At 44.7% G+C, this 25,702-nt stretch overlaps 1 protein-coding gene across 1 annotated transcript; it reads left to right on the top strand.

Moving 5' to 3' along the window:
* Window positions 1–2,279: 2,279 nt before the first annotated feature.
* On the top strand, window positions 2,280–25,696 carry LOC103770435 (WW domain binding protein 1-like; the record flags this gene model as incomplete). Its single annotated transcript, XM_008937693.1, has 4 exons — window positions 2,280–2,306; window positions 12,222–12,324; window positions 24,026–24,187; window positions 25,635–25,696. Coding segments are annotated over exons 1-4 (354 nt in total), but the record flags the coding sequence as incomplete, so codon positions are not given.
* Between the last annotated feature and the right edge of the window lie 6 nt (window positions 25,697–25,702).

The raw sequence follows: 25,702 nt of genomic DNA, 5'->3' as shown, positions 1-25,702 counted from the left end.
AGTTTGTGGAGCATGTTCCTGGCCACTGTCACTCAGAGACTGCAAGAGAAGGGTGGCTGCTGCTGCTGCTGCAGTGAAATGTGGCAGTGCCTGCTTGCAAACCATGTTTCTTGTGTCACTTTTCCAAGGATTGCTAAATTCACATGTAAATTAGGATGCTTTTGCTTTTCTGCTAAGTTACTGCCTTTGATAGTCCTTCACAACTTGTCTTATATCTAGAATGACGCTTTGCCTTTTGAGTATGTGCTGGGGGAGAGGCAGGTGGTTAAAGTTAGATTCCTTCTGACAGGAGGGATTTAGAAATTGCTGCATTGGCTCAGCCCTGGGATCTGCCAGGGCTCTGGATAGCAACAGCCAAAATCGGGTATTTCAAAGGACAGCGTGAGGCCACGGAACAGATTACTGAAACAGAAAGCTGCCCTTTTATACCACTGGTGTTTGTCCATAGAATTGGAGAAGCAAAGGTTGAGAATTTGTTTGATCCAAGAGCACAAATAGCTGGAAAATCCTGTTGCCTGGCTGATGCTAGTGAACGCTGATGTTTTGTATCCTCTAGGAAATAACTTATGTGCCTGTTTTCTCTTAGGAAAAACAGAGATGTGCTTACCTTAAATGACAAGTTTATACAGTGGCTGTAAGTTAGCGTAAAAATAAGTAATATTTGTGTGCAGACTCAGCCTAATTCTGTAGAGGACACCCACAGTGGGGTTCTCATTTGGGGAACAACCCTAGGCTTGGCTGGGCTGGGAGGAGGCAGCAGCAGTGATCACTGAGGGGTTTTGGCATCTGGAAAATGGGTGTCTTTTTCTGACACTGCTGTAAGCTATCTCTGGCTGTCAGGGGGGTGGTTCTGTGGGGATTTTTCCTTTCCTTTTTTATTTTTTTTTCCCTGCTGTTGCATATTAGTATTTGTAAGAATTATATATGGTTTCTCTCTTCTGAAGTCCTGGATTTATTGTTAAAACTGCTACAAAAAAAAAAGGATTCAGTGAAATCTCTATGGAAAAAAAAAGTATATTCCTTCCCTCCCTTAATATTTTAATGTTTTGAGAAGCTCCAAAAGCAAGGGGCTAAGCCCCTCTGTCAAATATCCATGGAGCTGCAGCTGGGGCATGTGGGAGTGGCGGTGGTGTCACAGTCCCCTGTCCTGTCCCACCCCCCTGGCCCCCGACAGACGAGGACAGCTGCTGATTAAAGAGAAGCAGGAAAAGAAGAGGTTGCTGAACTTTCAAAGTGGAGGTAGAAAAGGGAGTTAAATTTAGATTACCTTCTGCAGTGTCATCTCCTGCACTGCTGTGGAACTTGCTGTACTCCTTCCTTGGGAGAGGACAAACAAGACATGCCATCCTGGGCACCAGATGATAAATTTGTTTATAAGGCTTAATTGCCCCTTGGCATGAAAATGTGAAATGAGCTCAAGTAGACTGAGAGGCCTTCTGTCGCAGCTAGTCGCGTTTTCCTCGAGGAGAGGTGAATTAAAATGTCTTCCCATCACCTGTCTGATGCTGGAGAGGCCCAATCCTGATCCTACCGAAATCTGGGGAGTTGTCTCACTAAGGAAACAGCAATGACTGGTATCTGGAGGGGCTGGGAGTTGAACAGTGCTGGAGGAATTTCTCAGAAAAAAATGGATCTGTGTGGTAGGGCAGAAGGAAGCATGGGAGTGCTTTGGGTCTGTGAAGACTTTACCCAGGTCCCCGGGATCTGGAGGTCCTCAGGGAAACCATGTTGTTTGCTCGTAGGGCAAGCAGCAGCCAACTTAGTAAAAAAAAAAAAAAAAATGAAATGTCTATTTTTGCTTAGCAAGATTTAATCATCACGGAGGAGCTGTCGGCTCTTGCCAACGTGTTTACCAGATTGCCCTCGGCTTGCTGCAGCCAGCTCCTGCTTCTCTGCTGCTCCTGTCTGCAGCCAGCTGCCTGCTCTTACCCAGCAGCTGCCTATAGTTCAGGGCTGCCTTTTTCTTTCTTTTTTTTTCTTTTTTTTTTTTTCTTTTTTTTTTTTTTCAGAACTGCCCGACCTGATGTCATTTCCCTCTTGCAAACACCCCGGCTGGGCTGCGTCTGAGATATGTCACTGGGAGTGGGAGGAGGAGGAGGGGGAGCCAGCGAGTGCGTGCAGTGTCCCAGGACCCTGTTTACTTAGCATTCCCAGCCGAGGAAGCCCCGGGTTAAATAGGATCGAAGGAGCGAACTGCCCACACCAGATGAGGAAATGGTCACTGCGGGGCTTTAAATTCCTGCCTTCCCATGCGCCGGTGCAGAGGATGAGCCTGCAGAATGCCTTTCCTCCTGGGTCTCAGACAGGTAACTGGCTTCGGTGCAGTGGGAGCTGCTCGCTCAGGTGGAGGATGTGACCGATTGCTTTTATTTTTATTCCCCACTCCCCCCTCCCCCCGCCTAAGGAAATGATTTCTGACTTTCCCAAAACGGAACCGTACAGGCAGACCTTCCCCACCCATGGCGTTTGATCGGGCAGTGCAGCAGCGTGAGAGCCACTTTTTGTTAGCAAGGAAGGAGCAGAACTGCAAGCGAGGAAAGAAACTCTTGTTGTTGTTCTAGGCTTATGGCAGGGTGGCTCTTTGTGTCGGGATCCTGTGCGGCTTTTGCTTGGTTGGGTTTTAGGGTACTTTCCACAGTCCTTAATGTGGAATTCTGTTTACACTGCTTAAAAACATGCCAAACTTTGAAACAGTTTTTTGTGTGGGCAATATTTTGAGTGTTAAATTGTTGTTTTAAATAAAAATAACAGTAGGGACATTTATATATATATATATATATCATGCTTAACAAAGGTCACCAAATGGAAAAAGGCAATGTGCTGTGACCCCCAGCTTGGTAACTTTTTAATTGTTCTGGGAGGGTTTGAGCTTGAACAAGAGACTGGGGATCATTTAATAGCTGGTAATGTCGAGTGGAAGGAGAAACGGTAGCAACTGCCCAGCTGCTCCCCGCTGGAGGAGGTGCCAACTATGTGTTCCTAGGCTCGGGGAGGGCAAACCCTTTTTTTGGTCTGGGAGGCACGTCTGGAGGGGAATCTTAACTGTAAACTCTCCCCAGCACTGCTGGTATCTGTAACACACGTTAAATAGATACTGCATGATATCAGAGTGCTGCTTGCAGTTTCGAATTTAGAATTAAAAGTTCAAGATTGGACTGTAGCGTGTTTTAAACTACCTGCTATCAGTCATTTAGAAATGAAGGCAAAAGGAGTTCAGCACACTGCTGAGTAAACAGTGCTGCCTCTTTTTCCTTATCAGTTCAGTTTTTCATGAAATACAGCTCCCCCACTCCCTCCCACCGTGCTGAACTGAAAACAGTTTTACATAAGAAACTACCTCTAGCACAATGACCTTCTGTAATAGAATGCAATAACTGTAATAATAGTTCACTTGTTAGCTCTCGGGGCAAAGAGACTTTCCCTAAAAACCTTGGAACTGAACTAAGAGGGAAATTCGGGCACGAAGGCTCAATGGCTTTAGGTAACTATCAACTGGAAGCAAGACATAGTTGGCTTAAAACTCAGGCAATCTCAACATTTACGGCTGTGTTTTATTCTAAAGTTCCTATTGCTAAGTGAGCCTTTTTGTCTTAGAGACGTGTTTGGGACAATGGAGGTACTGCATAAGGTGTAAAACCAGGAGCTAGGTCTAACTCGGCTTCATGAGCTCCAACTGCGAAGATCTGATTATCTCAGTGGGCTGGACAGGACTTTTTTCTCTGCTTGTAACTTTTCGGCATCGATACAGCAGCGTTTACCGGAAGCAGAAAAAAGGTGTTGCCTTAAGAACACGAGAGCAAAGCTCTCGACTATTTTTATCTGCTGATGAAGAGTATAGTGGGAAAGAGCTGCTTGCAGAGCTGCTTGAACTTCCCTTAGTTTTAATCATTTTGAGTTTTACTAAGTTTTAGACAAAAATATTTATGATTGTGCTCTGCTTGCAGGTAGTATTCAGGAACTTCTTTTTCCACTTCTGAAAGAGTGGAAAAAAAGGGCTGTTAGCAAACAGTGCTATTTAATTAAAAATGTGGGAGGAATTCAGGAACATCACGTCTATTGTCTTTTGGGTTTGCACTGGGTCTGTAAACGTTTGATGGTCTGGGATGTCCCTGGCTGTTGCGGTTCCCGCTCAGCACAAGGGGTGCTGACCCTGGGCTGTGACTCCTGGGCACAGGGAAGGGGTCCCGGGTGGGGTGCCTTCCCATGAGCTGTGGGACACAGGCAGAACAGTTGCTCCCCAGGATGGGCACCACTTCCTCACTGCTGTGCTGCACGGACCAACTGGTTGCCCTGGATCTGCCTTCACTTCTGCTTTGGGACCCAGTGGCATTGCAGCTTGGCAGATGGACTGCCAAACGTGTGGTAAAAATAGTAGGTTTTGGGATTTTTCTGTTGTTGTTGTTGCAGAGGGGATGATGTTTAAATGCCCAAAATGCTGAGTCAGCGCTATTTGACAGTCAGTGCAGTGTGGGTGTTTAAAGCACCTGTCCCAGAGAATCTCAGCATTTAGTTCCAAGCATGCATTTCCTCCTAGGGTTGCAGGTAGAAGCTTCAACACGTTCACCTAATTGACTGCATTATTGTAAAAGGGGGGGAAAAAAAAAGGTTAACATGTTGGATTCCTAACCTTTTCGGTTTCCATTTTAACTGCTCGTCGGTCCTGTGGACTGTTTGGTGGTTTAAAGCAACAAACTCAAGACAGCCTTCTCAAAACTGTAATTTCCTAGAAGCACCTATCTCTAATGAGAAAGGGCTCGTACTGCAGTTGGGAAGCTTCTAGCAAGGCGTAAAGGAAGTAAACACTTTCATGTGGCACTTAAAATGAGAATGTGCAGTTCTTGGAGTCTGAAAGTGAAACTTGCAATAAACAAAGACGAAACCAGCTCTTGGTGTGTGTCCACAGGCTGTGAAAGGACAGTGTTCCTTTAAAGATTGTTGGGAGTATTTCTTCAAGATAAATGGATGCAACAAACCAATTTGTTCCTCAGATAAAGGTTAATAAAACCTCAGAGGTTCTGCGTTTGCTGGGGGTGAAGATGGGTCTGCTGTGACTGATTAATCATGGTGATTTAAATATAATTCTCCTGATGCTGGCAATAGCAAAGCAATAACTGTTGTGGATTAGAATTCCCATTTTGGAGATCTTTATTGTGCCTGGGACAGCTCAGAGGCATCCTTCCTCCCCCACTTATTATACTTTACGGGGTTTTTTTCTCTTTTTCCCCCACATTCAGCAAAATAAAATTTGTGGTGGCTGTCTTATGAAGAAATGTCCAGACTTGATTTATTTCCTGGCCTCAGTTGTCTGTCGTAAGGCAGGGTTACAGGAATTTATCCCCTGTTGTGCTGGCAGGGACTGGCACCCAAAGTTCCAGTAACTCCCAGCAGTCAAAACCGGTTTCATCTTTACCAATCTTACGTGCTTTTGTTAAATTGAACTCACCAAAGGCACGACACTTGCCTAGACAGTGGATTTTTGCTTTTGTGTTCCAAGGACTAAGAAGTAGAGTGTTTATGAAGACAGGAGATGACTGGAGGCTTCCATGCATGCTCAGCTGGGTGGGCATCAGTCCTGAGCTCCCCTAGTGATCCAGGGGATCCCTGCTGCTCTTCCTGTCCTTGATGTGATCCAACCTACTGTACTTCTCTGAAAAGATCTAGTGATTTTTTTCTTTTTAATTTTAAGATTAATTTTGATTAGGAACAGGGGGGCAGCTGGCAAACCAAGAGTTGTAGTAAAACCTATGACAAGATTTGGTATTCCAACCCAATATTTTGAGTAGTAATTTTAACTTACTACTATTTGAGTGTCTTACCTGACAGAAACGCTCATCTTCTTCGGTAGCTTTGTGTTTGCATTTTCATAAGCTCTTGCTGAGGGGCTTGGCTAACCAACAGTAGTCATGGTCTAATATGTGAGTTTGAGTAAAAGCTAAGTGGTAACTCATAAATAGTGGGTATCAAATACATTTTTTACTGTTGGTTGTTTCTAACATATTTAAGATACTGACAGTCACTTCCATTCTGTTACTCTGAGTGCATAAAGTATATATATGGTCCAAATACTGGTTGCAAGTTACTCAGAATATGTCTTTTTAATACATTTTTCTGAAGATTGTGTGACTTGCTTAAATCCATCCTGCTTTGTTGTTAGGTGTGTGGGTACTGAAAGCAAGGGGCTGCTCTCTGCGTGTAATGAGATTAGCAAAATAACTAGGTCAGGATTTTTTTTTTTTTTCCATTGTTAAATAGATGCTTATTACCAAAGTCCCCTGTAAGAGCCGTGAAACCAGAAGGTCTGGAGCAGTCACAGGTTGAGCCTGAGTCCTGTTAAAACCAGTAGCATCTTGCCCTCCAGCAAATGCCAGTTTGGCAATCTCCTGCTGCTGGGCTTTTCACTGTGTCCCACTGCTTGTAAGCCTATTACTCAGTTCCTTACTCACCCCTCACTCCATTGTTAATCCCCATCTCTTCCACTTCAAATAGGAATTTGCTGTGTAGTGCCTTGACAAAAAGCTGTACCAAAGGTACATACAGCATTAGAGAGTCCTAAAAAACTGGCTATCCTAGAAGATGGGAATGGTGTATAACCTCTGTCAGTAAATGCAAGTTGCATTTCAAAGTGTTATCCAGCGTGTCTGGGTATTACCCAGGTTAGGATGAATAGATACTCTGGCAGGGTTAATGACACGTAGAGGCCATATAAATGCAAGGTGCTCATATTTAGGGTGATGGAGGCCAGATTTCTGTGGAAGGAGGCAGCAGAGCAAAATAGTTATTAGATCTCCGTGATACCAGCCACTACTGGCTTTAGTTACCTGGTTAATGCCAGCTGAGGAGTCATCTTTTGTAGGTGGTTCACTGCCAGCTATGCACTTCTGAGTGTGGGCTGTGGTGTTTGTTGCTGCAGTTGCACATATTAATTTTCAGCTTGGAAAATAGCCACACTGGTTTGGAATTTGCTCATCCTCATCTTTCTCCTTTTTGACATAGCAACAGTGTTCCCAGGTTAGCTGCTGACTTTTGAGGGTAGAAAAGTGTGGAGTACTTTGATGCTTTTATTGTTATGGTACTCCAGGTACTCAACTGACAATCATTTTTCGTTTTGGCACAATAGATCCTAACAGATTTACAGATATTAAACCAGACCATTTAGTACTGAAAACCTTTACAAAAGTAGGATAATGAGGTTTGATTCCATCCTTTCTTGCAGCAAGGGGCAACTCAAGCAACCTACAGACCTCTGTGAATTCCTCCCGTCTTTATTGTGCCCCAGATTTTGACCTTTAGTTTGTCACATAGACCTCCAGGAGAAGTCCAATACTAAACTGAAAGGTGGAGAAAATAATTGGCTTTTTTCCCTGGCACTGACATTAATATTTGCTGTAGCTTCAGACATGACAATGTATGGCAGTGTCTTGAGTTCTCTTATACCTACCACTGCTGGGTGTTTAAAGCATCATTTGTAAAATCACTTGACAGCAGAATTGTGCTACTGACAGAATTGCCAGCATGGTTGTGGGTTTATCACAAATGCCAAATACGAACAAGAAAATAAGTTTTAGAAAAATCTTATCTTTATTCAATATTGCCTTATAAAGTTTATGACAAGTGAAACTAATCCAAAACGCCACATCTAAAATATGAAGAGTTTCTCCAAATACACTGAGGTGATGTCTTCTCAACTCAACCAGCTTAATGAGAAAAACCCTACACCAGATTGAGCAATGGCCTCTGTTGGACTGATTGGGGAGAGAGCACGGGCTCCATAAGGGCAGAGCCTTCTCCTGAAAGCTCCCAGCCTTGGAGTGCACATCGGGGATCCAGTGATTCTGGTTTCTCACATCTGCGTCAGCTCTCAGGCTGATGCCAGGGAGGCAGCGATGCACACACAGCCTAGGGTGCAAAGCCAACCCCTTGAAATGAGCTGGAAGTCTCCTGGGTTTTGCAGCTGGGAGATAAGGATGGCGTGTTCAGGCTTCTTAGTTGCGAAACAGGAATATTCTGCTCTAGTGGAGTTGAACGCTCTTTGAGAGCAGACCCATGTTGATGCTGTTTAGTAGTCCTGTCTGGAGGTGCCTACGGGTGGCTGAGCAAAGGCTGGTGGGGAGGGATGTGCTTGCCTGGACAACAGGAGAACAAGGCTGTCATTCATGAGGGAAGCTTGTGCCGGAATGCGATACCCACTGGCTTTGGGGAAGAAAGTGCTTTTGGACATAAACCCTCCCCCTTGTTTTCATAGGATACCCTAAAAAACACTCTGTAGTAGTTCAAAAAAAACCTCCATGCTGCTGAATTTGAATTGATAAAATAGAATGATTAATAATTTATCAATTAATTAATAAATAGAATTGATAAAATAGAATGATTAAAGATGATCATTATAAGTGCTACTTGCAATGGAAACTATAAACAAGGGCAGGGAAATAAAACATGAGTGCTCCAACTTTGCTTCTGTGAGATTCCCCCCACCCATATGCACTTTTCTTACCTATAAAACTATTCTTTCAGTCCCGTGCCCTGTCTATGCTTGTTGGTGTGAAAAAGGAAATAGTGTAGTCTGATAGCACAGGCACTTGTGATGTTGTTTCCAGGAGAAATTTAGGCTCTGGGTAACTATAGTGCTGATATGTCTCAAGTAATTACAGTTTGGCAGTGTATGACACAAAGAATGAATGGGAGAATTAAGTAGAAATAGTAGGGCATTGATGGTATGAAAAGTGCAGGCTGGGATTTAATTAAAAATTGAAGCTTGACAGACGTTCCTGGTGGCAGGAGGAAGTTCCTGAACAAAAAATTTTCATGATCTTTGTAATGGCCTCTACTGATGGCAGTGTATAACCTCTTCCTTTGCTTGCAGAACAGTGTAAAAAGACTGTACAGTGCCTCAGCTTTTCACAGGAATGAGTCTTGACTTAAGTGGGGAGAAGGAAGGAGACTGAAGCACTCAATCCAAACAAGACACCTGTAACATGTCCCAGAACAATGCTGCTCTTGTGCTGGAATCTTTGCCTAGTAGACTTTTTCCAAAAGTTTGTTGCCTTTACATTTTATCTCTTTCACTGTTCTGGGTTTGAGTAACCTAGCACTGGAGGTAGCCATGCTCTGAGCAGAGGTTGGGCCATGTGACCTGCTGGGATCCTTTCCAAACTAAATTATGCCTTGATTCTGTGAAACTGTTTGGAAACAAGGGTGACAGTTCTGTGTGTGCCACGTGGCACTGAGTCCGAGGGCTCCATGTTCCCAGAAACCCATTGGTGGCTGGGCTGGCAGAGAGCTGCAGAAAGGCTCCAAGAGGAGCTGCTTGGACTTTGAGGAGCATGACTGGTGGCCAAACAGCAAGGACTTTAAAACCCTGGACTTTCTGAACGGTGGGAGCTGGAAGCCAACTGTGAAACTATTCAAAGGTACGAGTGCTTATGCATTAGCAAGGAAGATGATTTCTCTTGGTCAGTGTGTAAAGAAGCTCCAGACAGTAATATTTGAACTCTAGATAGAAAGGCAGAATGTTGCTTGGGACTTGATCTCCCTTAGCAGGCAGGAACAACCTGCAGAATAGTAACCTGCTGAGATCTTCTGCTTAGCCTATGCAAACATCCCCTCATAGACCTGTTTGCCAGCTGGGCAACCCTGCATGCAAATAAACATATGGCACTGTGGAAAGGTCATCTCAAATATGATCAGGTTGGCAAGGGGGAGTCAGGAACTTCAAATAAAAGGATAATGTGATGCCAGTCTGTAAAAACAGGACTGCTGCAAGTTCTTAAGTGGGAAAAATAGTGATGTTGAAGCTGTTAGAGGTTGCTGCTGCCAAAAAACACTGATGTGTTCCTTATTGCTAGTCTTTAAAGCGGACAACACGGAATGGAACAAATTTTGGAGGAGTAAACCCAGGTGGTCAAGGACGGATCAGTGCTGTGATGCAGATTTGTTCCTGAAATGGGACTATGGGACTATATTCTTCCACTAGCTCCACATAGTTCATTTGCTGGTTCAACAGGTCACATTGATCTTCCTGTGTCACAATTGCAGACCTCAGCTGGTCACTCTCTGGCTTGTGCGTTATCATCAGCAGGATTGCAATTTTGCAATGAGATCTTAATTTCTCAATTCTGTTGATATGAGAGCCAAAATTTGTGCTCTTTCTCAGCTACATTAACTCTACAAGGCCAACAAAATGAAGATAAGTGTAAATAAACAAGTAAGAATAGGTAAGAGGGATGTGTCCTGTTTCTAGTTATTTTACTGACTAAAATGACGTAATTTTCTTTTAATGAGTAGCGTGCCTGAAGCAGAAAATGCTGTTGCTAGCTCAGCAGTGTCTCCTGAAAGTTGCTACCAACTACTGCAGTTAGAGATGGAAACACCTCCTTATCCTAAAGGGAAGTGTTGTGTCTACTATTGACGTGCGGCATCTCAAGAAAAGTGTATGAAATGTTTGCTTTTAGCTACCTGTAGTAAAGCAGTTGGACTGGTCTGTCCAGCAAAATGTTGTTCTCTTCCTGGAAAAAGGAGGCAAGTACCCTTCCAGCTTGTTGTCTCTGCAGATCAGTTTTAAAGAGATGGCCCGTTGGTGCTTTGTAGAGCCTTTTGTGGGAATGGTGATACCTGTGGAAGGAGGGGAAGCAGTGCATTGTGTGCTGAGTTCTGTTTGCTGAACTGTGCCCTCACACAATCAAAGAACACTTCAAAACTTAGTGTAACGTCATAGGAGAAATACACAGCATGGGATCTTTTCTGTTGAACCTTAGGTGGTAGGAGATTGTTCTGCTTTTAGAAGTTATATTGCTGCTGTAAGATGGGTGCTCAGGTAGGGGACCCATAGGACCCAGGGCCCAGTGTTGAGGAGGTGCAGCTCTGAGGTGCTGCATGGTGGGGGGGAGTACTAGAGCTCCTCTGGATCCCCAAGTAGATTGAGATTCCTTAAGAACTTGGTGTAGGATTCTTCTGTATTGAAACTGCAGTCTTATCTCACTTGTTCAATGAGGCGGTCCATCATTTAAAGTGGACTTTGTATTTTGCACATGTGGTGACTTCACAGAGGCTCGTGAGAAGGGTAGTTGTGGTGTGCTCACATGGGACAGAGGGATGGTTGAAGTGCATTTTGTCACCTGCTGAGATCCACTAATGTACATTCCTGTAGCCTGCTGCTTGGGTTTGCTGCTCCTTTCAGCCCACTGGGTTTTGTTGGGCTTTCTGTTGGGGACTTTTTTTGTTTGTTTTTTGCAAGTTGGTGCTTATAAAATGAATTCTTTCAAGATACCTTTCAGTATAAACATCCCCCTCATTTTCTTTTTCTTATAATAAATTCTAAGTGAAAGAAAGTGAAAATTCTAGATTTTGTTACAGGTTTGTTACCAACATCAATGTTATTTATTAAGATCTTTTTGTTTCTTAAGAAACTGTAGTGTCTTCTAACTTCCAGGTTGCCCCAAAGCCTATTAGAGGCTGTACAAACATCTACCTGTAAAAAGCTTCTGTTTTCCTATGTTTTGTACTTTTTCCCACTCATGTTTTCAAACTATCAGGAAAACATGGACTTTTGTGAAGCAGTACACCATGTGGGGGACTGAGACCTCATGCCCTAGTCCTTCTCCATCTTAAGTGTCCTGTGGATCTGCTGGGTGATATAGTGCAGCTGATTTGGCTCTGCTCCTGGTCTACTTTGCTATTCCAGGAAGAAGTTTTACAGGAATGCTGATCTTATATAAAGCACATGGCTAATTATGAAAGAATTGTTTTAGATTGGAATCTCACAGGAACATACTATAGTTATCATTTAAATCTAAATTAATCTAAGCAGTCTTTTCTCAAGTTATAATGTTCTGTTTATGAATGCATTTCCCCCACTTGGCATTCAGCCCCAATAATGCAGCAATATTGTGTAAAATGTGGAACAAATAACACCCCTTCTTTAAGAGAATGCCTGGCTCCCAAAATGTTGTAACTTCTAAGGGAGAAGGAGAGGGATGGTGAGAAAGCAATGCTGACTACATGCTACAACAATGTAACTTGTGAGTTTGGAGAGACAAGGTTTGCTTCTGAACAGTCCTTTGTGTTTTTTGGTGATCCTTAGCTGTATTTTAACCTCTTTATGTATTTTAGAGTTTCCCAAGACCATAACTTATGACTTTTCAAATGCTTGAAGATCATTGAGTAAAAGATGACATTTCCAGGAAATACTGACAAAGCATCTTAAAAGTGTGTCTGTTTAATTTTAGGACAAGGAAACCTGCATGGGTGTCAACAATCAAAGTTACATATGTGAAACGGGCCACTGTTGTGGACAATCCCAGTGTTGCAACTACTACTATGAACTCTGGTGTAAGTCCTTCTGTTTTGTATGGCTTCCCTTCCTAATCTGCATGGCTCTCATACCACACTACAGGTCTGGCTGGTGGGGTTTTGTATTCAGCCCTTGTTCTGTGTTGCCATTGCATTTCACTGCAGTGCAAACTGGAGTTGTCCTGATGTGGCAGTGGAAATAGGTTTGTTACAACAGGCATTGCCTGCTTTTGAGAAGTAATGGGTCATCTTGCCACGTTCATGACTGGAGGTATGAGAGACTCAACGTTATGAGTGAGGAAAGGTGAACTTGAGGGAAAGATGCCGATACACACAGCGCTAGTTTGACACGCTCTAACAGAGAATTGATTCAGTATCTTTTGTCTTATTGTCTTAGCTCTTTGCAAGAGTGACAGTTTATATCTGGTCTATCTTTTTAAAGCTGCCATTTCAAGGAAAGGGGTCAGGATGTTTATTCTCTTCAGGATGCATTATGTTTGAAGCAGAGGTCCTTGGGTGGAGAGGGTCTTGGGCAAATCTTGTGGGCTGACGGTGGCTGAATACTGTGGGCTGTGGGAAACAGAGACTGCCTGTTGCAACCCCACTTACCTCCTCTTTCCCAAAATCTGGGATTTAAAACTACCCATGTTTCTAGTGAGAGGTTGAGAGACTAGACCTGCTAAGATGGCAGCAGGTGGGTTGAAGAAAGTCAGTGAAATTCTGATAAAGGTATATGGAAAATGGGAAACTGAAAGCATAGGAAAGTAAGAAATGCTGATTTTTAAAAGCAGACTTTTAGAGTTGTACTGGTCTGATAGTGTCTTCCTTTTCTGAGGAGTAGCATAACAGGTTGAACACTGATGTTGACATAGAATCATAGAATCTTTTAGGTTGGAAAGGACCTTCAAGATCATGCTATTGTACTAACAGGAGACTAGGCTGAGAATGCATCTGTGCTCCCAGACTTTGGAAATGTAGAACTCCAGACATTGTACCCTCACGTTAGAGACTGGAGATACTTTCTTACCACACCCAGTGGTATCTTGTAGCTTTTATGCAACTGTGCTGTCTACATAATCCATCTGCTGTGCCTGGTTTTACTTTCTCTAAGTAGCGTGTGTGTGGAAATGTATTATACATACAAAGGCTGTCACTTAACATGGATAGAATCATTTTGGTTGGAAAAGATCTTTAAGATCGTTGAGTCCAACTATTAACCTAACACTACCAAATCCACCATTAAACCATGTCTCTCACCACCTCATCTACACATCTTTTAAATACCTCCAGGGATGGTGACTCCACCACCTCCCTCGGCAGCCTGTTCCAGTGCTTGACAACCCTTTTGGTGAAGAAGTTTTTCCTAAAATGGAATCTAAACCTTCCCTGGAACAACTTGAGGCCATTTCTTCTTGTCCTATTGCTTGTTCTTTGGGGGAAGAGACCAACCCCCACCTGGTTCCAACCTCCTTTCAAGAAGTTGTAGAAAGCAAAGTCTCCCCTGAGCTGCCTCTTCTCCAGGCTAAACAACCCCAGTTTCCTCAGCTGTTCCTTATAGGACTTGTTCTCTAGACTCTTCACCAGCTTCACTGCCCTTCTTTGGACACACTTCAGAACCTCAGTGTGTTTCTTATATTGAAGTGCCCAAAACTGAACACAGTACTCGAGGTGTGGCCTCACCAGTGCATGGGGGCATAATCACTTCCCTAGTCCTGTTGGTCACACTATTTCTGATAGAAGCCAGGATGCTGTTGGCCGCCTTGTCCGCCTGGACACACTGCTGGCTCATGTTCAGCCGGCTGTTGACCAGCACCCACAGGTCCTTTTCTGCCAGGCAGCTTTCCAGCCACTCTTCCACAAGCCTGTAGTGTTGCATGGGGTTGTTGTGACCCAAATGCAGGACCTGGCACTTGGTCATGTTGAACCTCATACCACTGGCCTTGGCTGATTGATCCAGCCTGTCCAGATCCCTCTGAAGAGTCTTCCTACCTTCAAGCTTATCTGCACTCCTGCCCAACTTTGTATCACCTGCAAATTTACTGAGAGTGCCCTCAATCCCCTCATCCAGATCATTGATAAAGATACTAAACAGAGCAGGCCCCAGTACTGATCCCCTGGGATCCAAGGTCAGGAATAACTGGCAGTTAGTCTAGCAAAAATCTAACTTTTCACATTAACCAGTGAAGCATGGAGAACATATTTGTAGACTAGACAGGGCTGTAATAGATGCCTTCAAGTGCATCAGAGGGTAGTGGCTGGCTGTGTCAATACTAATGGCTGGATTTGAATACATTGCAGACCTTCTAACAGCAGCTTTATTTTCAGTAGTCTCTAAACGGTTCAAGAAACAATTCAGGACAGGGGGAGCAGCTCCAAGGACTCTAGCAGGCTGAGAAACAGGCATGAATACTTGGACTGGCCAGATCAGATCGCAGCAGTCAGGAGCCCAAGCAGGACAGATGGCTGGAATTTGTTCGGATTACATGAGGATGCATGGACAAAGCAGAGTGGGGAAGGTCAGACACGGTTTTGGATTTGTGTGGGTGGGAATGTACTGCAGGATGCATGTATGGAAGGGCTTGCAAACTCTGTGGCAAGCAGGATCTAAATTGAGCAACAGCATGGAGTAGGGCTGTGCACTGGAGCTGGTTGCACGGTCTCCATGTTTCTCCCATGGACATCTTGAAAGAGAGGCTTAATTGAATTGCGTACAAACAATAGCGCCTGAACAATGGCCCCCTGCCATTTTAATGGAGTGGTTTTACTTGAACTGTCTTTGCACTCTCAGTGTGGCACAAGCTTGGATACTTGGCAGTGCCAGGCTGCATCATAAAAGTTCTTGGAAGATGAAACCAGATTTTGTTAGAAGGAAGCAGAATATTTCAGACTTCTTTCTAGGGCAGGAACACAGGTCACGCTGAGACCATGGAATAAACATATTAGTGGCAGGCTCTGGGTGGTTTCTTGGGAGGAATGGGTTTCTGCAGTGAGATACACATTCCTTCTGTGCTGCAGAGACCATCATATACCGCCTTGAAATGAGGGGAAGAATGCAAACATGAGACCTGTTCTTCTAGGCTTTCTGCAAACTTAGGTAAACATCCAACATTGATTTAAAATTGGTTAATGTTTTCAAAGCTGGCTTTGGCATTATGAGTGTTAGAAAAAAGTTTCTGGGATTCGGGGGAGGAGACACAGGAGGAGTTTGTCCTTTAAGTGAAGACTCATATTCTAGAGCTTGCAACTACAGCTGCAGAACTTACCTGCTGCTTCAGGGGTTGTTGAATGTCTTTGGTAGGTATGTGAGGTTGCACACTCCTAATACCTTCAAGGTGAATAGTGGTGATAGTGTATGTAAATAGTCTTCATATGAGCAGTGAATTGATGGTGTGGAAAGCAGCAGCTTTACATGCTCAGGAATAGCATAGCTTTTTAGAAGTTAATAATAACTTTTGGTTAATGAACAGTTAACTTAGCAGCACCTTTTAAGTATGGCTTCATGGTTGTTCTGAGTTTTGACTTTAACCAGCATATGCATGTGCTGAAGTAGCTTTTGTGAAGTTTCTGCTCCTCTTGACCTTCTCAGACCACCAGTGCTTTTGTGAGCATGAAAACAGACCTCCTTGCTAGTCCTGTAAAGTTAAATCCTGGATTTATTTGCCACCACAGCTTTGTGGGAAGAAGAAGCAGAGGAGGGTGGCATTTGAAGTGGAAAAGAAAACTAGTCTGTCTTTGCTGGACATGCCTTCTGAAATGTGATACTGTCTTGTGGCCACTTGGAGTTTTTCCTGTAAAAAGGATCTTTTTCCCCATTTAAGAATTTGAGGGAAGTTTGTCTTCAAAAATGACTGATCTCAACATTTCTAGACTGCAAGTAAGGTTGCAGTAATTGTAAACCAGTCCTTGAGGGTAGTGGAATAGGATGCAAAAATCAAGGTATTATTTTGTTAAGGGGTGGAGTGGAGGAATGGAGAACACGATATGCCAAGCAGGTGGACAGCCAGTGTTTAAAATTAGATAACAGCCTGGTTCAGATTCCCCACCCATCTCTTATTTAAAAAAAAAAAAGTGCTGTGTTGCCAAATAATAAAACTGTATCCACATTTATATATATATGTAAGTCAAAGAGCAATATAAAGGTCTGATTCTTAGCTCAAGCTTAGTAGGTGGTAACATAGAGGGAAACACTGCAGTATGTCTTTTAATTTTATTGAAATAGAACCATTAAAAGTGAAAGGGAAGAAGGGGCTTTACTGTTGCATTTCCTCACAGAGGGAATGGTGTTTTTTTAGATGGTGGTTGAGCTGATTCAACATTTTAGCCTAACAATCTCTTTGGGCTCCTCAGAGAGAGCTCACGGTTCCCAAGAATGAGATTGTGTTCTTGGGAAAGTGACAGCAGCCACTAGATTTTGCTTACTAACAGGTTTTATTCAGGTCTGTTATGATGTGATTGTGATTTGCTGGAGTTTCCCAATGTTGGCCTTTGTCCAGGCCTGGCAGGTGTCTTATTGCTTAAATGTTCGTAAGTACCACTTTTCAAAGCACAGGAGAAAGCTGTTTGGGGAGTGCAGTTCCTGTGTTTTGCAGGTTAAGAATTAAGGCTCAAAACTTTCTGGATTTCCCCAAGTTTAGGTGTATAACGTGGACTGAAAACCAAATCTGGATCTCCTCTAACATCTATCCTTGTGTCCCTCCTTGCCCGTGGAGGACTAGCATGAAATTAGATGATTCTAGAGGCCCTGAACACAGCAAAAAGCTGTAGAAGGTATTTTGTATAGTGTGGTTGGAAGAAGAGTACACTGTGCTTCAGGAATCATGGAGCATGGAAACAGGCAGCTGGTCACTGCATGCAGAAGGTCTCAGTTGCAGGATTTCAAAATTAGAAGGCTTAGCTGGTCTTGGGTCGTTTAGGTGCTGTACAACAAAGCAACACTGGCGATGAGTGAGCGTTCAGATGTTGGATGTGCCTATTTTGCTTCATTTTGGCTGCTCTAGCAGTGATACCAAGACCTTGCTTCTGGGAAAAAAAAATAAATCTTGACTGTTTGGACCTTAGTGGAAGGGATGTACAGGAAAAAAAATGTTCTGTTTGCAGGCAGCGTAATTGATGTTTTTGCTGAATTTGAACATTTTGCTCATCTCTGCACGCTTCCCCTTGGAATCCCTAGATAGCTCTTTTCCCCAAAAACCGTGCTGCCATAAAATTTTGGCAGAGATCCGGTTAGTTGCTAAAACTAAAGCAACTGCTGTTCCTTGTACATGTTCCAGGTCAGCTTTATAACAGGAATTCATTTCCAAGACTTTGCTGCAGTCTCCAAAGCCCTCAGTCAAACACATTAGTCCTATGTTTTCTTCCTCACCCCATGTTATCTTATCCTTCAATATAAACACATCCTTTTTCAGAGAGGTGTTTGACCTATTCCTTGCCTTTCACCGAGTCTCCTACATGGCTGTACTGGCTTTCTCTTTCTTAGATGTATCAAACTTCACCTTTGGCTGCTGTTACTCCTCAGCTGGTGCTTCAGTGATAACCGTCCCATGTCAAAGCCTAGCTGAAAGTATAGGGCAAACAAAACACTTGTCACAAGCATGCAGGAGCTCAGGATAAATAGAGTCACCAAGGGAGTTATTTCCCGATTTCCTTGTACTTTTTGTACTCTAATCCAGACAGAATAATCTTAAGCTTGTTTTGGTGTGGCTCAGTAAAATTCACAAATCCAAGGAAGGCAAGCTGCCTTGCATAGTCTGACTGTGCAGATACTGGCTTCTGCTCCATGTGGCCTGCTTCCACCAACAATGAGGAAAGGCAGGAGAGCTTGTTGGTGCTGTTCTACCCTCTGTACCTGCAGCCCAGCTCCTCACTGTATATCCAGATCTGTTGGTGCAAACTGTTCTCCAGATGATGTGCCCAGATGTTTTGGACATGGTCTCAGCTGGATGTTCCCCTGTGATCTCTGCTAGACTGTTCAACATGTGTTTTACCAACGTAGATATCTTAGGAGGGGTAAGTCATCTGGAATTGACTGGCCTTAAAACTGTGTCTTCTGGAGCATAGGAGCAATTGCTCTTCAAAGGCTCCCTCCCCAAGAGAGAGGCATAAAAATAGTGTCTGCATATTTATTGCCTCAAGTTGACCCTCCTGGCAAGATAAGCAAAGGATTTTTCTGAAACCTCTTTTTTCATCTTACCTCATGGCAGTGGTGTATGGTGTATACTGGACACTATTATGAAAACTAGAAACCAGCTGTAGTTAATGTCCATCTCCTTTTGTTTGAGTTACCAGTCATGGGAGCAAGCAAGCAGGAGTTAAAAGCTGAAGACACCATCTCCTTCTTTTGCCATTGTACTCTAGAAATATTCAGTAACTTTTTCTTGCAGTGTGGTCAGGCAGGGGCTGCAGTTCCACTGGTTTAAGCTGACATAAAATTGTCACTGAAAGTCTTTGTCTTGCTACTGTTATGTTTAGCAGATGAGTTTCAACCTGCTCTGGTTCCCTCAAATCAGTTCAAACCACAGTTGCGCATAACTTTGTGCTGGCACGAGAAGGGTGGAGGAGGCAGCACGAGATACAGAAGAGATGGGCAGGAGAGGACCATGGCATTCAGCAGCTTTTTTTTTTTTTTTTCCCTTCTTAAAATGTTCATAGGCCTACAGCCTGGATCCTTCATCTGCCATTCTTGAGCAGCAGTGTTGCCTCTTACATGCTCATGCCTAAAGTGACAGGAGACAATGCTGTCTCTGTGCCAGAGACACTGTTAAACCCAAGTGCACCCAGGTTGTGTACCAATTAAATCTCTCTCCTGTCTTTAGATAGATGATAGTGTTGGCACTGTGAAAGACAATTTTTTTTCCAGCCGTGGCTGACTGTGAGGCCACCATTTGGGACATTGCTTTTTAGTCAATGAAATTGTCCAACTTCCCCTTCTGTTCAGAACCAGCTTTCACGGAGCCAAAGCTATTACCCAAATGCTTGTCAGGCAGACACAAAAACATTTTACAGTCTATTTTGGCTTGCTTTTAGGGGACTTCCTGCCAGCAGAGCAATGGCATTTGCCCAAGTTTACCATGAACTTGAGGGCAGATTTCTCTGTTCCTACCTTTGGAATGCTCCAGAAAATGTTTTCCATTTTGCACAGGATAAAAGGAGCTTCCCTCAATGGGAATGTTGATGACAGTGTCCCAGGCAGCAAATACTGTAGAGCATTGGGCTGAACATTGCTCCCCCCTTTTTCATGAGGAGAGAATTCTCTGGGGGTTTTATTCTTCAATTACTTTATTCTTAAGTTTGAGCAAAACTATGGTCAGTGTCCAAGAAAGGTTTTTCCTGGAGCTTTAAGCCTGTCGTGTTCTTTCACAGCTGGTAGAAAACATCCTGGGTGCATGACCATGTGGTAGGGCTCCCTTGCCGAAGGACACCGTGTGCCTTGCAGCATTCCCTTTCTTCACTATTTCCTCTGCTTGAGAGAGGTGGCTTTTGTGGGGACTAATTCTGTTCCCAGGTCTTTCTGCAGCTCCTGTTCTGACTCTGAGCTTGGTGCTCAGGTAGAGCTTACAGCTCTGAGCCTGTCTGATGCTGCGTAAGAGGCTGGCACTTCTTTATCTTTTTCTATTTTTATAAAGGTTTTGATGCTCTGGCAGGGAAAACTGTTGGCAAAACTCAGCCTCTTGGCTGTGTCTGATTCACCCTTTGGTTGCATCGTTATCCACCCCTTGGTATCGCCAGTGAATTTGACAGAAAATACAGCAGTATTTCTCAGGACTCTAGCCTTTTTTTTTTTTTTTTTTTTGAATGACGAACGTTTCAACTTCTGACTCTTCCAAACCGAGAGTGAGCCTGAAATTGCCTTCAAGTCTGACGTTCCTCTGGTGCGTGTTTAGCTCCAGGCTGGTGCATCCCTTCTGTCGATGCTGTCCATCAGTGGCTGTTTTTCCAAAGACCCTGATTGCTTTCTGCTCGTCACGTTGCCCTCGGGTTGCTGCAAGCTTTTGTTCCCAGTGGTCGCTGCCAGGTTGGCAGTGGGAAATACTCTCTCTCAAATCAGATATTTAGTGGCAAACTTGGCTAAGAACACCCAGTGTCACCCTCCTTTTCCAATAGCTGAAAACCAAATTGTGTTTGTTTGGGAAGGAGACACGTGTTGAAGAGCATGGGGAAGGCTTTTGGGGACAGCAAAGGCAGATAGAAGCCCAGTTTTACTTGGCTTTTAGAGGCCTTTTAGTGACAGATGTCTGTTGTCTTTGCACATCTTGCCCATCTTCACCTGCTTTTGCCATGGATGAGGTGTTAGCACCTACTGCCGCTGTGCTCAGCCCCTCCATTTCCTGCTTGTGTAGTGTTGTCTTTGGATGAATTTGAAATTCCCCTCCTTCCTCTCCTGCCAAATGAGCCACTGGTTGCATGGGCCTGTGGTCTGCTCGGCTTACCTTGCTGCTGCTGGTTTGAAGCCAAGCATCACCAGGTGTACAAATGCACAGCTCAGCCCTGGACATCTTCACTGTTTGCTCCATACTTCGAGACATAACATTTACGATTGCACTTGGCCTTGTATACCTAGCTTTATTCCAAAGAAATGACTGTACTATATATTTGCTGGGCTTTTACAGTTTCTCTGTTCTGCAGCCAAAATTGCAGCTGTGCCCAAACTTCTGGCTAGGGCATGTTGTGGAGCCTTTTATGGAGGCCCTCTACTTCCAGCACAGTGCTGAGCTTGCAACCAGAGCTGCCCCCAGTCCGTCTCTCAGCACTATCCCCCCTGCTCCAGTGACAACCAGGGAGCCCATCGTGTGCCTCGGCACCTAAGGGTGTCCCATCCTGCGGCTTCCAGCCCTGCAGTGCATGACAAGGTGTCAGCAAAACTGTTACAGAGGATGCCAGAAGCCAGGCCAGCAAATGTTTGTGGTGGGCACACACTGCTGACCTCCTGTGATCATCCAGGCAAGTCCTTGGGCTCGTGCTGAGTCAGGGGTTGAGTAATTCCTAGAAGCTCTAGGAAGCGTCAGTTGTTAATGAAACCAGGCAACAACGTGGTATTAGTGGGTTCTTTTTCTGGAAATTTGTACAAAAAACCAACAGATCTCATCCACTTGTGGTTACAAGCATGCATAGACCCTTTGCACGAGGATGGAGGTGTTGTTCCTGGCACTGTGGCCAGATTGCAATCCAGTAAATTATGGTGTGTTTACTTAAAATGCCACCTGCGGTTTCGCTAGGATCCAACATTAATTTGTTACCCTGAACTGGCGCACGATGTTACGGCTTGTTGTTTACAGGGTTGCCGCACGGCTTCCCGGGAATGGCTGAGCTTACTTTGACCCCTGCTCTGAGCTTGTGCATCAGCTTGTCTGCAAAGCACTTTGGGATTTCTTTGGAGCGGGTAGAGAAGTTTTCTAAAGGAATACTTTTTTAATCTTCTGGATGCAGGCTTGGGTGGGAGCAGTTATTCCCTGCAGAAAAATTCAGCTGCTACAGCTGAGATTGCTTAACAGTGGCAGTTCTCCAGGACATCTTAACTAACAAAGTGCTGCTTGCTACCATTGCATCTAGAGTCCTTGGGAAGGATGTGATCAAATGTGTTAAAAAGCATCTGTTTTCATAACTAACTAAAATCCCTGGATAGCTGGGTGTAATTTTCCATTGTTTTTGAACACATGATCATGGACTGCTCTTTGAAAATAAGGAGTACTTAGAAGATGAACTGCAGGCCTGCTTCAGTGCATGGTGGCGTGCTGTGCCAATGACCTGGTTTTGCTGAGTGCGTTCGTGCTTCCTCAGCCAGCAAGAGGCAAGGGACCTTCTCTTAGCAAGAAATAACATGGGGGTGGGAGTCTTCAGACTGCGAGACACTGTGTATTTGGTTTGCGTGGCAAGGTTTTGGTAGCCAGGGGGCCTACAGGGATGGTTGTAAACACCTGTCTTTGGAGGGAAGGATGGACTAGACCAATCCCTTTATATAAAAAAGGCTTTTTTAGAAGCGGGAAGGTGTTTAGAGGGCAGTGGACACTTACGCAGTTTGAAGAAAGTGCAGAGGATATCTCAAGTGTTTCATCCTTTGCTTCTCTGGAGCAAAGATAAGTCTTCTCTCTGCCCTTTGTGGTACAGCCGAGCAGGCTGGCTATAAGAACTGCCTAGGAACCTTGATTTCCAGCCAAGTGGAAAAAAAAGACTATGTAACACCTTCGTTTGATAGCAGGTTTTCTTAAGTTTGGGTGTGAGGTGGAATCCAGTCCATTAGGGAAATCGGTTGCGCAATGCAAGAGAGATATTTCAGTTTGCTGTGCCAAAATACAAGAGGAATTCGGGTTATGACACGGGGAGGTGAAAGTCCTGGCTCAAAATGCTCAGAGGCATGATACAGCATATCCAGTTCACCTACAAACAGCCCAGTGTGGGGCTCCGTGATGGGTGATACAAGTCGATTGCACTTTGTCCTGAGCCAGAGCGACGCTTTTCTCATTCTTCAGATTCCTAAACTGTTCACCTTTCCCCACCCAGCTCTTAGAGAGAAAAACGTCACTAACTCGGCAGGGGATGCTGAAAACATCAAGGTGGGAGTAGAGGCTTTCACCAGGGAGAAAAGAAAGCAGTTTGATCTCACAGGGCAGAATGGCCATGCTGAAAATAGGCTGTAGTACTGGGAGTCTTCATTTTGGCTGTTTGGGAATAATGAAGAGTGGCAGATGTCCTATTGGAAGAAAAACAGTGTTGTGATCTCTGCTGAGGAGCAGTTGCAAGGCCTACATGTCCTAAAGAGGGAGTTCTCCTGGTATCCTGGGCTGCAAAAACTGAGCTCAAAAAAGATGGGAGTTGACTAACATCTCTGAGGCAGGTAGAGCTGTGGGCTGTGCTTGCAAGAGACAAAAACCTGATCTGGAGTGAATGTTATAGCTCTTCCAAGCGCATCTCGGAAACATTTTTCTAGTGCATGCAAGCGTGAAGGGGGATTTGAGGAAAGGGAGAGTTATTCCACATGTTGGAGGGAGTGGAGAAAATTTGGGAAGTGCTCTTTTAAAATTCCCTTTTAAGGAACAGTGTACGTACGGTACAAAAGTGCACAGAAACCAGCCATGACCACAAACAGAGCAGAAGTTAGGTTTCTTGAGGATTCAGGGTGGGGGTCTAGCTTAATTTAATTTTGAATAATTTAAGACATTGAATACAAAAATAAGTTTTAAAAATATTTTGAGAAATTTACATAAAAAGAGTATGTTTTTGTTAAACATAACAATGAATGATCTGGGCTGGAAATTAAAGAGCAGTGCAAACAAAAGCAAAACATAGTGCTTGGGGTTTTTCTCTTCTTCTGTGGTCAATCTGCAGAGTGTCTTTTTTTGTCTTGATTGTTATTTTCAAACCAAAGTGGCTGTGAGAGATGAGTTCAATGTTTTTCACAGCTTCGCTCAAATTTTTTGCTAGAAGAAATTTTATCCAAGGGGTGAGAGGGGGGGAGCTTAGCCCTGTCTCCATGTTTCATTCTCCTCCAGAGCTGTACCTGTTGGGCATGCTCCACGTTGTACCAGAGGGTGTACAGAGTTACCTGTTTCTGTCAAGGCTGCCAGAGCGGCGGTCCCCCACGCAGGCAGGGCCGTGTCAGAGCCTCCCAGTGCGGCGTCTGCCCGCGTCAGAGCAGCGTGGGGTTCAGAGCCAGGCGTTCCGAGGATTTTCTCCGTCACCTTCGTGACATTTCCTGGGTTTGGATGTGGCTCTCACGCTGTGGCTAACGCGCTCTCTCCCACTGCAGGGTTTTGGCTGGTGTGGACCATCATCATCATCCTCAGCTGCTGTTGCGTTTGCCATCACCGACGCACCAAGCACCGTCTGCAAGCCCAGCAGCGGCAGCACGAGATCAACCTGATTGCTTACCGGGAAGCCCATAACTATTCAGCCCTGCCCTTCTATTTCCGTACGTATCTCACCCCGTCTTTCCGGGGCATTGTGGGGAGCGGGGCAGCAGCGAGTGGCCTGCATCAGGTGGAAGCAGGGAGCAGTGGCAGGGCTCCACAAGAGGTGGTGGGCAGCCTCGCTGCCTCATAGAGAGGAGGTGGCATGTTACAGCTGCTGTATGCATTTGAGCCTCCTTGAGTCTAGAGCTGAACCACACCAGCTCCGGCACCTTCACACCCTCAATTCGGCTCTCTGGGTGCAGTGATTCCCTGGGTGTTTCTCAGGGGAAGGTTCTTAAAATACCTCGTTGAGGACTTTATGGATGCTCCTGCTTTCCAGCCTGCACTTGGATGCTGGTGGGACTGAGATGTGAGAAGTGGCTTCACAAAATTCAGTCACACAGACTGGGTGGAAGTGGTGCCTCAGCAGGGTCCGTGTGGGCTCACACTCTGTGCTGTGGTTCCCGGAGCACGCTGTGGGTGAGCAGCCCCAGGACTTTGCACAAAGGAGCTGTTGCCCATGGCTCAGGGAGAGTACAGTTGTTTTGTGCTCTCCTTTCTGCCCTTCTACACTGTGCTAGAACAGCAAGTCTCAGCCTTTTGGCTGGAGGTACCACAACTGAGTCTCCTGACGTGGACTTGTTGAGTTTCATGTATGAACTTGCTTTGCTTGTTAACCTTTTACAGCCACCTCAGAAATAATCCCCAGCAACCTTTTCCTCCCCAGACACAGGTTTATGCAATTACACGTGGAAAACGGCAGTGCTATCTTTAAATATTTCCAGTATATGAGTTCATTCTGTCTGTGCAGATTCCTTTGTTGCCTCTTAAGAAATAAGCAAAATCTTTCATAGATTTGAGGAGCTGTAACCGCAGTAAACCAAACTCCCTTACCTGTACTGCCAGTTTATTCTGACCATGCCAGGAAGACTGAATGCAGCCCTAAACACCAACCAAAAGCTAGGATCCCATGTTCCTTGTTACTGCTTATGTCTCTTCATATTTGCATAAAGCTTTGTGAGGTGAAATCGTGGGCCTTGAAAGCGGAAACTTGGCCAAGAAGCCAGTGTTGGAGAGCGCTGGTGAGTTCTCTCTGAGGCTGTTCTCTCCGGCCAACACAGGCCATCCCTTGGTGTGGCTAGTGAGGCTGCGTTAGGGTACAGGGTGGTGATGGGAGGTTCACCTGGTACCTTAAGAATAGACTTGAGAGCCGTAAGATCAGGCTGCTGTTCCCAGCTGTGTCCATCTCCTCCTATGACAGCGCCTTCCTGTGCCACAGTTGCAGCCTCTTGAAAACATGACCCATCTCATTTGGGCCAAGTTTTGGCACCCTTTGTGAAGCCCGTTGAGCTGCTTAGTGGGGAGGTGCTGGTAGATGACAAAGGATGTACTGACCTGTACTGATGACTTGTTTCCTGAGATAAGCTGTTCATGAAGTAACTTCTCCTCCTTGCCTCCCACTTCTAGGGTTTTTGCCAAATTATTTACTACCTCCCTACGAGGAAGTGGTGAACCGACCGCCGACCCCCCCGCCA

Source organism: Merops nubicus, unplaced genomic scaffold (genome assembly GCF_000691845.1).
Source record: "Merops nubicus isolate BGI_N331 unplaced genomic scaffold, ASM69184v1 scaffold38823, whole genome shotgun sequence".
Classification (NCBI taxonomy): Eukaryota; Metazoa; Chordata; class Aves; order Coraciiformes; family Meropidae; genus Merops; species Merops nubicus.
This window is presented reverse-complemented; position numbering and strand designations above follow the sequence as displayed.